At 30.9% G+C, this 17045-nt stretch overlaps 3 protein-coding genes across 10 annotated transcripts; 2 read left to right on the top strand and 1 right to left on the bottom strand.

Moving 5' to 3' along the window:
* The first annotated feature begins 131 nt into the window (after positions 1-131).
* On the top strand, positions 132-2069 carry LOC126869758 (NTF2-related export protein). Its single transcript, XM_050626699.1, has 4 exons — positions 132-1282; positions 1352-1438; positions 1559-1703; positions 1873-2069. Exons 1-4 carry the CDS (start codon positions 1274-1276, stop codon positions 2046-2048), a joined length of 417 nt encoding a protein of 138 aa, XP_050482656.1. The 5' UTR covers positions 132-1273; the 3' UTR covers positions 2049-2069.
* Positions 2070-3389: 1320 nt separating this feature from the next.
* On the bottom strand, positions 3390-13296 carry LOC126869720 (tyrosine-protein kinase Abl). Of its 8 annotated transcripts, none has more exons than XM_050626605.1 (16): positions 12897-13296; positions 12002-12152; positions 11726-11835; positions 11242-11540; positions 11016-11157; positions 10788-10918; positions 10432-10694; positions 9515-9686; positions 9159-9414; positions 8938-9060; positions 8630-8765; positions 8256-8383; positions 7622-7833; positions 6462-7531; positions 5816-6322; positions 3390-5689 (listed from the first exon to the last, which is right to left on the bottom strand). In XM_050626605.1, the coding sequence occupies exons 1-16, from the start codon at positions 13021-13023 to the stop codon at positions 5179-5181; spliced, it is 4338 nt and encodes a 1445-aa protein (XP_050482562.1). In that variant the 5' UTR covers positions 13024-13296; the 3' UTR covers positions 3390-5178. The 8 variants fall into 8 exon arrangements, with proteins under 8 accessions (XP_050482562.1, XP_050482569.1, XP_050482563.1 ...); XM_050626612.1 differs by having other exon boundaries at positions 7622-7785; positions 8277-8365; positions 12002-12155; XM_050626606.1 differs by having other exon boundaries at positions 8256-8365; positions 12002-12155.
* A 707-nt stretch (positions 13297-14003) lies between these two features.
* Positions 14004-15839, top strand: LOC126869756 (ras-related protein Rab-2). Its single transcript, XM_050626695.1, has 4 exons — positions 14004-14179; positions 14791-14930; positions 15029-15385; positions 15477-15839. Exons 1-4 carry the CDS (start codon positions 14134-14136, stop codon positions 15576-15578), a joined length of 645 nt encoding a protein of 214 aa, XP_050482652.1. The 5' UTR covers positions 14004-14133; the 3' UTR covers positions 15579-15839.
* The last annotated feature ends 1206 nt before the right edge of the window (positions 15840-17045 follow it).

Below are 17045 nucleotides of genomic sequence, written 5' to 3' on the forward strand. Positions count from 1 at the left end.
CCACTAAGAATTAAATAAAGAAACATCGGTTTTTTATTTAATAAAAATTCATGGTATAAGTGCAATTTTTAAATATTTTCTTCATTTAGCATTTATGTATAACGTTTACTAATGTGTTTTGCGAATGAACTCTTTTTTCGTCAGTTAAATTAAAATTCAAAAAGTATTTAAATGGAGAGGAGAAAAAAGCTATATTATTTAAACAATTTATTCCTAGAAGTGTTTTACAGAATAAGCCACTATATCATCTAGGATTTTTGTTAACTAACTATTTTACGATGTGCCCGTAAAGTAACTAGTACCATGATCATATAAACAGGTCCCGACACCCACTAGGGAAAACCGTCCGAAAATTGAATCATGAAAACTCAACATGGGAAGCAACAGAGTTCTCGTTTTTGGAAGATAGACAAGGAAGAATAAAGTATCTCTGCTTCTGATTGAGACATTCGTGGCATATCACACATGCGTAGAACACTAACCTTCTTGTCTTTCAAGTTAATTTTTCACAACTCAATTTTCGGACGGTTTTCCCTATACTTCAGTATCTGAGTACCGAGATTTGTTTATGAATCGTAACTAGTACTGCTACAAATTTTAAGAACTAATTTTGATGCTTGACTTATGTTCATTTGATAGTAGATAATTGCTATAATAAATAGACACATATGTATTTATAGGGAATAATTTAAAATATTTAACATATTAAAACATTCATCTTTTTTTTTCTTTTGTAAAAAAATATTTAATCCCTTTTTTAACTTTTTTAAACATATTATGCATGTTTTATAACATAGGATTTTCTTAAAATTCAAATAGTATTTAATAGCAGCTTTTTTATTGTGCTAAGGTTATAGTAAACGGCTTGAGTACAATTTTATTTATTTTTAATATGTTCTTACAAGATCCAAAAACAAAGATAACAATATTTTTCAGGAATCATTTATACATTATTGTTGTACAATAACATTTATAAAATTATTTATTGGCAGTTAATAATATATAAAATTCTATAAGTTCTACAAGGAATATTTCTTATTCTTTCCATATTCCAGTGATAGATACCTACAAAACAGTAACCTACAAAACAGTAACCTACAAAACAGAGTTTAAGAGAAAAAATACTATTTTTATTGTTTTACTTTTAGAAACGCAAAAAAAAAAAAAATATTCTGTAGTTATTTTACAACAATTTAAAATAAACAGACCATTAAATCGTAAATCAATTTGCCATGTTTATGTTATGAAGGTTATATTGACATTAATATAAAGGATGGAACAGGTATTTTATGGAACATTTTTTTTCTATTATTGTTGAAAGTTTTACAATATGATAATTTATTATTTTTAGGATCTGAAGACGAAAATCGATCAGGCTTGTCGAACAGCCGAAGAATTTACAAAACTTTATTATGAAAGTTTAGATAAACGCAGATATGTAAGTAATTTTAATACTGTTTGAAATTGTTATTTTATACAAATTAAACAACGAAATCCAAAAAGTTAAGAGAAATAAAACAAATAAATTTACAGAATATATATATCATATTTATTTTAGCTTATATCAAGGTTATATTTGGATACTGCGACTTTAATATGGAATGGGAATGGTATTGAAGGCAAAGATAACATACAGAAATTTTGGACAGATTTGCCACCTTCAGATCATTCTGTTTTTACTTTAGATGCTCAACCAATAACGGGTAAATAGATCTATATGTTAGACAATATATGTTTTAAATACCTTCAATTTTTGTTATCCTTAGTTATAAATTTATATGCTTTCATAACATTGTTTTCTTTCATTATATTTTGAACAAAAATTACTATTGAATATTAAATATATATAAATATATTTAATTATGGTATTAGGTCCTGAGGTGGCAGATCAATTAACATTTCTTGTAAAAGTTGGAGGGCAAGTAAAGTATGATGATAAAACATCGAAACCATTTAACCAAAGCTTCTTAATTGCAGCTATGGGAGATAAGTGGAAAATTGTAAGCGATTGTTTCCGAGTACAAGAAGCAATAGAAAATGTAAATTGAAATATAAAATAAGTTAATTTATATGTGTTTTCAAAATTTTCAAAGACCTTCTTGATTCAATATTCCTTTTTATTTCTATCGTCGGTCTTATATCAATGTATAAAGCGATATTAAAATTTTCGTATTAATGAATCAGTACGTTGGTCGATCATTTAGGAATAACTTTACACGAGAAAAAACTAAAAATAAATATAGATATAAATACTTAGACATAAACATTACTATGATACATATCGTATAAAACATCGATTTCATATCCTTTGACGGTTCATCAACTTAAATATCCAATGATTAATAAGATTCCGAGAAGTTCTAAATGTACATCTTTCTAAATGAAATACCTATCAATATATAGTTCGTAATACTTCTTAAGGTCTATAAATATTGCCTATAATTACTAAAATTTTGAAAAAATCACACATAACATTCCCTATTTATATTAACTGTGTTATACTTCCTATCAGTTAACATTAATGAGATTAATAGTACTATGATAAAACGAAATTCCATAATTAAATGTAACATGCAATAAGATTATAATACAACTATCTAACATATAATAGACAAGACTGTTTGTAAAGCATCATTCTTATAACAAGAATTGAAAATTGTTTTAAAATTATTAAACATATTTAGGCTAAAAGATCACTTAAAATGTTATGTGTGATCCTTTGAAAATAATTATGTATTTACAGATAACATTTTATTGAATACTTTGCCTTAATAAACTAAGAATTGATTTAAATTCCAATTAAAAATCTATACATCTAGGACTTCTCAAGAAGATTCGTTCGTACGATCGCTCGTCTTTCTTTCCCTCCCACCCTCTCTCTCCCTCTCTTTCTCGCTTTTTTTATTTGAAGATAAAAGATAAGTCGATCGGTGTATCACAGGTACAAATGATGTAAAAAAAAAAAAGAAAAAAAAGATATAGAGAAATGATTGGGTGATCGGACCGAAAGAAGAGAAATTCCGGTTCGCGTAACTAGCGTTGTCGATCGATGTATTCTAGTAGCCATATGTAGGCAGTGTTACAAGGAAAAATGTCTTGATTGGCAAATCGAGTGGCATTTTCATTCTCGTTGCATGTTTCTTATTTTTAAATGATCAAGTAAAACATGAGTTCAGACTCCGGAAACTGTTATTGGAAGACTACCAAATGAAAGTTAGAAATAAACGTTAGAAAATTACTAAATTGATATATTTAAGTGTAAAGAACTTTCAAAGTGGTAAATGCAATTTGAATTCGAGCAGCATACTAAACGCAGTCATTTAAATTGATTAATGAATTAATTCACGATTAAGTAGAATTATATTACACTAAGAGAATGATAAATAAAATAAAATGAATACTAATTTTTATTTAAAGTTGATAGTTTGTTTTTGCTTTCTTTTCCTCGATTTCTTTAAAAAGTATCCGGAGTCCTTATTTTTTACTAGCGCTCTGTGGAAGAAAATCTACGCGATGCGTAGACAAAATAAAATATTTCGAAATTTGATTAATTACACCCGCTGATTTACATAAATATATACAGTAAAACCTTGACACTATTTGATCATATACAAATCTGATTTTTGATTATTATAATACTTGATCGAACTTTCCATTATTCAATATTAATTAGTAATATTAATATAACTATCAATTTAAATTGACAAGTATTATATTTTTGGCTGACAAATTTTTATATATCTAAGATAAACATATTTTAATAATACATGCTTAGTATAGTTATTGCATGAAAACAAATTTACGATAGATATCAACACATCAAACAATCAAATTTTTATATATATTACAAACAATAAAAATTTTTAAAACACTGAAACAATATATCATAAATGAGTTAAAAACGGAATAAATGATACTATTATATATGCAAATAAAATGAATGGGGGTTGATTAATCGAAAAGTCCATCAATTTAAGAATATTTTTTCTGATTAATTTCTCTAATCAAAGTTTTACTGTATTATTAAGCATACCTGTTATTCGACTTACTCTATACAAATACAAAAGTTGTTACATCCTCTCACGCATTAAAATGGCTTACTCGCTTAAAAGTTTTCGCACTTACGATGTATAATCTAGCCTAAGACTGCGTACGATATTACGAAGCACGGCGCGAGAAAGTTCGATGAAAGAACACCGAGATGTTTTACTCGACAACTATAATCACTACATTTATCGTATAGCGGACGAGTATGATTCACGTAGAGTTTTCACTTATACAGGATACATGTTGGATCGACGTAGAAGTAACCATAATTAATTTACAAAAAGAAGAACCAAGTGTTCAGTGTACAAAAAGTATCTTTTTCTGTTTTCATAAGATTAATATGCGTTCTTTTGTCTCGATAAACTGCGATTACTCGTCCTTTTTCTATCAATTTTAAACTATTATTAAAAAAATTTAAGGAACCAGAGTATATTTGATCCTTATTTATATACTTATCATACTTCTAAATTCACTTTGCTCTTGAGAATACATATTTCTTTTCTTCCTTTTTTCTTTTTTGCAAAACTCAATACATAAAAAATATAAGTGAATTACATTTATGTACTATGTGGTCTTTTTTTCTCGATATCAAAAGAATAATACTTTTATTATAATAATATCTCAAAATCCGAAGGAAAATGGCTAATCGCAGTCTATATTAAGAAATGTATTGATGAAAAAATCGAGAGAGAAATATATATATATTTTTTAATTTAGTATTTTAATTTTAGATTTTTCTTACTTTTCCATCAAATCAGTACTTGATTGAGGCCGAGATCGACTTGAGGCCTTACTCTAAAATATCCTTGGGTTAGCGTACTCTCTCCAGGAGCAAAATTATAAAAGTATTTCTAGGAAAATCATTGCAATAGAAACTTTATAAAATATCCATTGCAAAAGAAGTATTTTAAATGGATCTCAACTGAGATTAGATAAGAACCATAAAGTTGCTTGATGTTTAACACAGAAGTTAAAACATATAAGTCTGATACAAGACTTCGGAACGATTTCCGAAGGTGTCCAAAACATTTCATGATTGAGTAACAGACAGGGACATTGCAAATAGTATCGGGTGAAAATGAGGACGAGAATAAGGGTGGAGATAGAGAGAATGATGTTAATTTCTCTAATTTATCTTTGTACGGTATTGACAACATCCTTTATCGTGTTTTGGAGGTCAGTGAGAAGTCTTGTATTCTCTGCGACATTTCGAGTACCAGCTGCACGAAGTTGTCGTGCCTGAAGTTCTAACTTTCCAAGAAGTTCGCGAAACTGAAATCGCGCATGCGGTGCGATACCACTGTCTGCGAGATTAGCGCACATTCCATGTAACAGCCCTACCTTGTCTGAAAGTTGAAGCCAGCTAGTCATTACTATCGTTGAGTTACTTTTCAAATTTAATACGCTGTTCTCAATTAATGTTGAAAGCTCCAGTACGATTTGTTTTGCGGTTTTTGAGTCTGTATTCTGTTTACTTAGATCGTCTTCTGCATGTTGAGATTTCGTACAGTTTGGTGTTGCATAAATTGAAGAACCAAAATGTTTAGTTGAAGAACACAATGGTTTTAGTGGTTTTGCAGGAACAACTGGTTTTTCTGGTTCAGGTGGTGGCCATAGTCTAGTATCACTTTTGCTACCAGAACTAAAAATATTGATCTATGTTTTATGACTATTTATATATAATATTGAATAAATTGAAGATTTAGAAAACTACCATTTAGTAAGCAATATATAAGTATTATAACAAATATAAAAAACGTTTATGTACCTCTGACTACGGGTTGAGGCTCCACTATGATCTTCAGGTGAATCTTCTGTCTGGTCAAGAGTTTCTTGTTTACCGCTACTTCCTCTGACACTGAGTTTTGGGCTGTGAGGCTGACTATCACAGGATTCTTTATTTTCCCAAAGTTTCTTTAAACTGCTGATACTACCAGTGCTTCTGCGCTTATCATCTTGTTGTTCTTCTGATTCTGAAGATTGTTCAGTGATAGTACTTTTCTCCTCTAACGATTTTTCCCTTTCTGCATTCTCAACTTTTCGAAGTCTGGCCTTGAAATCGATTATTTGTCCATCAGATGTCTCCTCCTTCTGCGGATTATTTCGCTTATCTACTCTCTTCAACTTAAAACCGACACTTCCGCTAGAGAGTATCGACTCAGTTACTGGAGAAGATATGCATGAATCTTTATGAGTATTATGTATTTGAAGTTGTTGTTCTTGAATTGCTTCGTTGGTTTTTAAAGTTGATACAGCGTACTCATTTTGAGCGTGTCTAATATGATAAGAAAAATATAACATATATATACATGCTTTAAACAACAGTTAAGATGCAGGAAAGCAGAAACGAACATATAATACACTGATATATAATACCTATTACACACGATGTATGTATATATATTGGGATTTACCTTTGTCCAGAATCCATGTTAAAACTTGCACAGAGTTCCGAAAGTAACTGTGATGCTGGATCCAAAAGAGCAGATGGAGTACTGCTTATTACTCCAGGTTTTTTCGTAGTAGTACCATGTTTAGTTTCTGCACTTTGTTTAATTTCATTTATCAGCTTCAATTCCAACATCTCTTTCATTCCAGGTTTCCGTTCAAAACTATCAGGAGGTGAATTTGTGGAAACTGGTGGTGGAGGTGGTGGAGGAGGTGGTGGTGCTTCTTCTGGTGGTGCAGCAGGCTCGATTGTTTCTATCCTGGACTTAAAACCCGTTCTTTTATTATCGGTAGTTCTACACGAGTTATCTTGAGTTTCTCTGCGTCTCAAATTAACTCCAAACCTCGAACACGCTTCTTTTACAGAGGGTTCTGCGTTACTAACATCATTCCTGTCTTCTTGATGCTCATTTTCATCCTCCTTTGAACGCCAATCTGTACTCTTTGCTTTTCTTATGGATAAAGGAGAATTTCTTATTTGAGAAATTTCGCTGCAAGAAATAGGAGGTGGTAGTTCAGCTTGTTCTTGCCCAGAAAAAATTTCATCTGGTGGAGGAGGCAAATCTGCGGGTGGAGGAGGAAACTCCAAGTCAGCTAACGACGGTTGAACAGATCTCGATGGGCTCGCAGTACGAAAATTAGAGTTACTTGAAACCCGAAAAGTTCTTAAACCGACAGCATCAGACTGATTATTCTTTCTTACAGCTACTACTCGAGTACGGGGAGAATTTGGAGGTTGATAAGTATTAACAACACCGCTTGAAGAATTACTACGAGTCATTTGAGGCTGACTTCGTAAATTACTTTGACGAGGAGAAAGAGATCTGTGTTGCGAATTGTCGATAGATGCTTCATGTTGTTCCACTGTACCAGGTGTCATGGAAGAAGCCACTGTCGTCGATTCCTGATTCGATGGCATGCCACTCTGACGTAAAGACTCCAAATACGCGCCAATTCTAGCACCTTTTGGCAATGTACCGTAACGATTAATGGCTCTTTTTACGTTCTGTACTTCTAATGCACCAACTTGTACCAACTAAAAATTAAATAAAAAATTTTTATTTATGTGACAAGTTTCAAAATTGTTTGGAAGCTACTTTAATATTTCTTTGCACTAGAGAACTACCTTTTGTGGTAATGGCTCTTTCGATGGATAAGGTCGTGGCTTAATTTGTTTTTGTGAACAGGTCAAGCCAGGTATAGGTTCCGGAGACGTTGAAGGTTGAGTGATAAAGTTTGGTTCCGCTGTACCCTGAGAACCCTCTCCATCCTCCTCGATTTCACAGCCTCCTGTAGCAATCGTTCCTTGAGCCATCGTCGCGAGATCTCGCGCAATACCTGAGTTCCCATTTAACAACAAACCGTACCGGTACATATTCTCTTTCTGCTTAGAGTCCTTTCGCTGAGAGCGAACAAGTTCCGTAAGCTCACATAACGAAATACAAACAGTATGTTCGAAAATTAAAAGTAGTCTCCTTTGTACATATTAAATTTTCTTTATATCAGTACTTTTTATAAGTTATTTAATGAATTTATAAAGACAAATTAGTTATTACACAAAAAAGATAAAAATATCAAAATGAACTCGTTCTTTTTTAACCTTCAGTTTTACTATAAAAAGTTAATTTTTTATCTAATTCGAAAAAGAATATAAACGCAAAGAGAATTGAACATAAAAAGCTGGATACAGAGCTTACGGTAGGAAACTGAAGCAGTACGTGCACGTATCAGTACGCTCGATTAAAGTAGAATGAAAATACCTTCGAGAATCTTATCAATACCATTTAGATCCGTGGCATCATCGAGAGTCATGGTGTTCGTTTCAGTGTTTTGAGAGTCTTGCTCTTGATAGGCAGAGTCGCGGAACGAACTGCACGACGACAGCAAGCTGTTACCCAATCGTTATATTATCGTATCACCATATAATCAATATTTGTCGGTGTTCGAAATCTCGATTATGTGAAAGAAATTTAATAAAAGCAGATTTATGCAAGTAATGTGGTAGATAAAGTATATTCCATATGTGTGTATAATATTTTATTATTTACTTATTATTGTAACCAGATCTAGAAAAATTATAATAAACATGTAATAATCGAGGTTTCGTTACACCGAAAACAAAAAAATTTCATACCTCGTTCTTTTTGGAGGGGCAGGAGCCTGTTTCCCCTTTTTATTCGTAGAACGTCTCATTTGTACGATACTACTATTGTTCTTACTCGACATACCACCTGTGAATGTACTCAGTTTCGTTACTGAACTGGTAGTATCTACAATAAATAAATGGAAGTTCGTAAACTGCTGTAATATTAAAAAGTTAACTCATTTTAAATAAGACTAAATAAGGATTGACTTAATCCTAAACATATTAATGTATTATGTATAACCTGCAATAATAGTATTATCACAAAACAATATTCTATGAAGTCCATACATGTATACCTGAAGATGATAATGGTTCAGAAACTAGAACAAGCCCATGGATGTTTCCAGTGCTACCAGTCTGAGATTTTTTGTATGAAAGTAAAGGAATTTCTCCTCCTCCTTGCAATTGCTTTTCAACTTCTGTAAGCACAATTTTTATACATGTTTATACGAACTATTTACATTTAAAAACATATCTTTATCTTTGATGTTTGCATGGAATTGATAGATTATTTTACCTTCTGTAATACTAGATTCTTGAAACATATTTTCAAGAGAGTGGTGAATTTCTTTGAAAGTGGGCCTATCAGCAGCGGACCACTGCCAACATTGCCGCATCAATTCATATACTTTCGGTGGACATCCAGGTGGACATTCCATTCTGTAGCCTTTTTCCAGCATATGATAGACATCGGTCAAATCAACACCAGGGTAGGGAGACATTCCATAGGTTGCTATTTCCCAAAGTAAGATGCCAAATGCCCACACATCAGACTACAAATATATGATACAAATAAAGTACAAATGTAATATAAATAAAACAAATTTGAGTAAAAATTCCTAAAACTCTGTATTATAAGAAAACTTGTTTTACCTTCGTAGAAAATTTATTATATGCTAGTCCTTCTGGAGCAGTCCATTTTATAGGGAATTTCGCTCCAGCGTGAGCCGTGTACGTATCATCTCTCATCAATCGGGCCAAGCCGAAGTCTGCGACCTTCACCAGATGATTTTCACCCACTAGGCAGTTTCGAGCCGCTAGATCTCTGTTTCGAAAGTCGCGATGTTAACGCGAGCTCGTTTCTTAAGAGGAGAGGATGATGAAATTTAAAAAATTTCTCCTAACTAACTGAATGTACTTTTTTGTGCAGAATATGCATATCATAATCATCACTATAATCTGCCATTACTTTTCTTCAGTGATCCTTGTGACGCTATAAATCGCTCCCTAAAAACAGCTACTTACAAGAAAAATACTTTAAGTGCAACGATTACTTTTCTGCATAATACATACCACCTTAAAGCTAATTCTTTATTGATCACGAAACTATACTACTTTAAGACATGTAGTTATAGTTTGCGAGATAGAAAAAATTAATTACTTTTCGATATGCACTATGTAAAAAAGTGAACATTACATTTTATGTACTTTACTTGTTAGGTCTTTTTAGTGCCTCTTTTTGCAAAAATTTAAGTAATCCCCAGTACAATTTTTTACTTGGTCAAAATTCTAAAATGAGTATGCAAATATTTTTATGCGCTAATCATAGTGACAGTACATAAGATCAGGATAAAAATATAAAAATATGTTTTTTAAATAAATATAAATAAGATTAAATCATTTGTAAAAAGAAAGAACAATTAAAATACACACCACAATTATTTGAGAATTAGTTTGTTCATAAAATAGAAAAATACTGATAAATATACTTTCGTTCCATCCTTTAGAAATATGTAATAACATGTATACCATATAGAAACATGTATTTATTCTAAAGTATGAAACAATACCTGTGAATGAAATTTCTGCTTTCCAAGTAACTCATTCCACTGGCGATCTGCGTAGCCATATGCATCAAAACGACAGCATTTATTTGATGTTTACTCTCATTCCGCAAATAGTCTAGCAAATTTCCTTTGCTCATGAACTCTGTAATGATGTAGAAAGGCGGTTCCCGAGTACATACACCTAATAACTGAACTAGATTTCTATGCTTCATTTCCTTCATTATTGCAGCTTCCTCCAGAAAGTCTTTTAGAGCCATTGTATCCTCCTATAAAATAAAGGTATATAAGAGTAAACCAAAAATAAGTAAAATAAAAAATGATATAAATAGTAATTATAACTAATATATTAAAAGACTAACCTTTAAGGTTTTTACAGCCACAGTCATATTATACCTCTTCCATACAGCTTCATAGACATCCCCATATTGCCCCCCACCTAATTTATGCCTCATGACTATGTCTGTCCTATTAATTTCCCATTCATCAGGTTCTGAAATAAATAATTTCAACACATTTCATCTTTACAATGATTATGTAATTTTACATGAGTATCACAGATATGATACATGTTATTTTTTTCCACATACCTGGGCTAAGTGGGAAAACAGTAGGTTTATTGTGCTTTGGTGCAGGATAAAGTAATTGTGTAATTAAACCATCAGCAAGCATTGAATGGTGGTGTACTAATTCTGCCAGAGTATTAAATTTGCTTTCAGTTGTAACAAACATCTGAAATATTAATATTTCATAATACCGTGTTTACATCTTATAGCATATCATTTAATTACTAGTAAGATATATGAAGCTTTATACCTTTCCCTCACTGTCTTCGTTAATCCTATAATGGTATACCCTACCCTCATATCGCAGAGAAATACTGCGTTGACCTGGACTGCTTTCTGATTCACGAACCAGAAAACTACCATTTATACCAGAGCTTAGGAGATACTCTGCAGCATTCCTGGATATCCTTCCATGATACCAGGAATGTTTCTCCAAGGAATTTACTGGTGTAACATAATTTGAAGGAACCCATCCTACTTGACCAGTACTTGAATGAGCTTCACACCATTCTCCACTCTTATTATAACTTAGAATACGAACTTGTTCTCCTAAATTCAAATTTATAATGTACAACATAAATTTATATCTTTATATTCATACAAGGTATCCCAGATATTTTCTCCAGATTTATAATAAGACATTTATGGACTTTTTATAATATATTTTAATCTTACCTTTACTTATAAAGTACAAAAAAGTCTGGAACACCAAGTATGTTTTCAAAAATAATTACCTTTCTTAAGACTGAGCTGATTTTCTCCACCTGCTTGAAAATCATATAAAGCCACAAATAGTTGAGGATCATCTTCTTCTTGTGCCAATAGGTTTTCCTTACTTGTCCACCTGTGATATACATATTTTAATATTATTCAGATTCATATTAAATTAATTTGTATATATAAAATATACTTTATTTTTTAAAATTGAAGCATAAAATATTTATATTTATGTGTTGTATGATGAAAAACATTCCTAAAGTAATAAAATTATATAAATGTTATAAAGTAACCTGTTTGCAGCCTCCAAAAGTCCAGCAGAAGAAACCACAGTATGTTGTTGAATATTCACTTGTTGTGAAATTGACTGAATGCTGGACCCATTTGGTGGATCACCATCTGGTAATGCCGGAATGTGAGGTAGCGGTCTGCTTTGTAAAAGAGCTTCTGCACAACATCATAATACTGTTGTATGCATATGACTACAAATTAATGTAAGAAACTTAATTAATACAATTTAATATCAGTATTTTCATCTGCATTTTATCTTTTCGAAAAAGTTATGATGCATCTCTTTTCACTAATAAAATATACAAATGTTAATATCTTATTTAAAAAAACATATCTACTGAAAATATTTATTTTCCTTCTTATTGAACACAATCGTATATGACGCATTAAATTAACAATTATGATTAATTAGATATTAAATTGTTTAAGATAATTTACAAAATTAGAAATTATGCTGTTCAGAATAACGGAAACAAAACTTACAATGCAAATAGATTCTGTTATCATACATCTGTGTTAATGACTAAGAACTAATTTAGAATATTAAGTCATTTAACAATTGTTTTATCTTTATAACAAAATTATAATAAAACAATTAATAATAAATTTAATAAAAGAAGTACATAAAAATATATATATACATATGTGCATGTATTAATTATATAACTAAATTACAGCCTATTTTTGTACATGTCGTTATTTGCAACTTTATTTAATATTTTCCTGATCTTCTATATTCATAATCTGTTATAAAGCAGACAAAGTGCATGAATGCAAGAGAGAAAACTAAGTAGAGAGGGGAAGAAAGCGTGAGGGAGAGAAGTGGAAAAAGGACGGAAGTAAGAAAGGAATAGAAGATAAAAAGCGAGAGAGTAGGAAAATAAGAGAAGGAATTACCGCTGTGCTCTGTAAATATATTAGAGCCGACAAGACGGGATTCCTTGAGGTTCCTAGGCTGTTTGCGCGTCTGTCGCGCAGCAGAGCCGACAGGAACAATTCTCTCCTTAGTTTGTTGAGCACCCATAGTTCCCGAATTGGCATGCCCTTAGATTAATCCCGGCCGCAAAACTGCCGGGGCCGTTCACTCGGCACATTCACTTTCGGCCTGACAGTCTAACTCCCGATCGCATCTCTCGTCGGCCTCTGCCGACGACGAGAACACCCGAGACTCACCAATCTCACCACCGAACGCGAACCTCCTATTCACATTTTTGACCACCATTCAAGATCGACATTCTCGCCATGTTTGACAGCTTCGACGTCGACGATAGCTCGATTCGCATCGTACTGTTTACTACTTTTACTTACCACCAGAGTCGTTTCTCTATTCTCATTGGACAATCAATTTCTCGGACAAAGATTTCATTGGCTAACAGCTTTGTTCACCGATAACATCATTCGAAGTCTAACAAAGTTCTTTGTTATTTATTTCTTATTCTATTTTCCCTCGTAAATATTTCTATTCGTTGGAACAAACAGTTAATATATAATAATATACTTAAAAATGTTTAATTATTTATCATTCTCGATATAAATTATTCTTTTATAAAATTACTATATTTAGATTCCAGATCTATTCTCGATTTGTTCGTGTACATTGTTATTTTTCTTTCTATTAGTAAAAGAAATGTTATAAAAAGGAATCATTTATAAAATTTGATTACATCTGTTAATAATATCAGAGATATTATGATGATGAGGAATTTCCTTTCTGATAATATGCGTAGTTAAGAGAATACGAAGAATGGTGGAGTATAATATACAAAAAATAGGCGTGATAGTGTGATACGAATTCATATGGAATATGAATTATATTAGATTAACGATTACATTGTACAATATTATAATCATATAATATATATTTTAATATATCTATGGTCAGCAAGGTACAAGTGTCGTGATTTTGGAACACGGCCAACGCTTCTAAGATACGTCAATGACTGAAGCGACGGCAGCGCGATATCGGAAACCCGAGCTTATTACGAATAATACGAAAAATCCCGAGAATTGCCGAACTGATTCAGTGACGTCATGCTAAAGCAGAAGAGATAAGGCAGCAAAAAAAGTGAAGTTCTGTTTTTTAATATATCCGCATTTCGTGTAGATATCTTTGTTTGCTACGTGATTTCGAAAAATGTCGTACGCATACCTTTTCAAGTACATCATTATTGGAGATACAGGTAATTATCTGATGCGTCTACTAAAACAAATTTTGAATGATTTCTACATCCTACACTATGTCGACCGTGACAGGACTCATTGTTTTCGTTTCTTTCGACGATAATATTTTTGATTCGTAAACCTTACAACAGTTCTAGGAATTCTAATGCGCGTATTTCACAACGACATTTAATGTTACAAATTAAATATTTCTTTCAATGTAACATCTGTACATAGCTTCTTTTTTATAATAATTTCGTCAACTTAAAAGGTGTCCAATTCAGTTATTTATGTTCAGGACAGATTTCATATTAAATTTTTTGTACTATATATGTATATACGTGGTATTATTAGGAAATGATATTAGATGTTGTAATTATGAATCTGCTATAAATATTTTATAATTTTGTAATTGGCTTGTTTACTTTCATATATATTGTTTATTATATAAATGTAATATATCTTTGAACTTTTTGCTTTGTAATGTGAATAAGATAAATAAATAAATATATTTTAATATTATAGGTTTTGGTTTTTAATTTTTTGGTTGGATTCATTGATTTTTAATTTTATGGAAATATCTCCAATCTGCATTAATTGTTTAATGTAAGGACATCTTATTTTTAAACAGGGGTTGGAAAATCTTGTCTACTTCTTCAGTTTACGGATAAGAGATTCCAGCCTGTTCATGATTTAACAATAGGTGTTGAGTTTGGAGCCCGTATGATTACAATTGATGGAAAGCCAATCAAACTTCAAATTTGGGATACTGTAATTATTTAGTTTTTTTTGCGTTGAATTTCACAAATGCTTACAATAGTGAATTTTAAGGAATAATAATTGCTTATACAATTAAATTGAACTTATAGGCAGGTCAAGAAGCATTCCGTTCTATTACACGATCATATTATCGTGGAGCTGCAGGAGCTTTATTAGTATATGATATTACACGTAGAGAAACATTTAATCATTTGACCACTTGGTTAGAGGATGCAAGACAACATTCAAATTCTAATATGGTGATCATGTTAATTGGTAATAAGAGTGATCTGGATAATAGAAGAGAAGTGAGGAGAGAAGAAGGTGAAGCTTTTGCAAGAGAACATGGACTTGTTTTTATGGAAACCAGTGCAAAGACAGCAATCAATGTAGAGGATGCATTTATCAATACAGCAAAAGTAATTTATGAAAAAATTCAGGAAGGTGTATTTGACATAAATAATGAGGTAAAATCAGAGAGTTAGAATAACAAAAACTTTATTACAATATTGTATTTTTGATATTATCATTTAATAAACAAAATTTAAATGTACTTAGGCAAATGGTATCAAGATTGGACCACAACATTCACCGACAAGTCCTAGTGGATTAGCAGGTACTGGTGGTCAAGGAAACACGCAAGGTGGTGGGTGCTGCTAGGGGCTGGGGGTTGCCTGTCCACCGCTTAATCCTTCTCCAATTTAAATTGATCTTTTTACTCCTGCTCCACATTTTATTCTCAACCAATTACATTGTATATTTTTTTGCGCGCGTCGCATCATGAGGTAACAAGTGACTCTATTGGTGTATTTATTATTTAAAAACAATAACATATACATACGTACTAAATAGGAATATTATAAGGGAAAATGTTATATATTGCTTACATCATGAAACCTAATAAACTTTTAATTTACAGATTCTGGCTGATGTAAATTTATTAGTTTCAAATATGTTCATTACATGCTTTCTGTACTTAATTCCTTTGTAGCAGTATAGTAATATTAGTTCTTAAATTACATCCATAAAATATTAGATGCTTTTCATATACATATACAGATAATTTTATTTTTAATGTACTAGAAAGAAGTTAACGTTATTTTATTAATGCAGTGCTACATTAGATTTTTATTCATTTACATTTAAAATTACTTAATTTTAATTGTAATATACGAAAAAACCGAGAAAGAAATTAATTACTATTGGATATTGATAAAGCGGGAGAGGATAGGCACTTCCATTTAATGTTTTGTATTTGTTCACATTGTATATTGTATGTATTGTGCACTGATCTTAGAATTTGATTTAATTTAATAATGAATCATAATTGATATACATATATAAATCAAAGTGATTTGTCAAAAATATGATTTACACTTGACTACCTAACGCGACACCATGTATATGTATGTATCAATGTATGAAATGACGAATATATAAAAACATATAAATCAATTTTATTGTGAGGCCTATCTAACCAAAAATCATATTATTTTATTAATTATGATTGGTATTGTTATTTTTGGTATGTCTTGGAAATATAGTATTCTAATTACAACATATAAACTAAGACATTTTTATAATTTTTATATTTAAGTAAATATGTCCAATAAATTTAAATATTTACTAAAGATAAATTCTGTACTTATAACCATTAGTAGTAATACCAATCAAGAAAATAGAGAAATACTAATGCTACCTGTATTTTGTCCAATTAAATGTAAAAATAAACATAGTATACATGCACTTTTGTTTTGATTATAAGTTTAATATACTTTAATATCTTAAATATTTAGAAAAATTTTAGGTAGAGAATGTTAATCCAGATAATATTCTATAAAGAAAAAGGAATTTATTTATTATAAATGGTTTTTGTACCTACTGCAATATGCAACATACTTTTTTCGAAATATTCTATGATGTTTTAAAATATACTAAAAATAGATGTATGTAATCTAATGTCAAATGGATGTAATAATCGAAACTTATTACCACAATAAGTATTCAATTTTTACACCCGTTTAAAATATTGTACTGTTGTATCCTTAAAATTAAAATATGTATATCAGCTTGAAGAATCACAATTATTTATCAAATGATATTATTAAACATAGGAAATGCATGATA

The sequence above is a fragment of the Bombus huntii genome, chromosome 9, assembly GCF_024542735.1.
Source record: "Bombus huntii isolate Logan2020A chromosome 9, iyBomHunt1.1, whole genome shotgun sequence".
NCBI lineage: Eukaryota > Metazoa > Arthropoda > Insecta > Hymenoptera > Apidae > Bombus > Bombus huntii.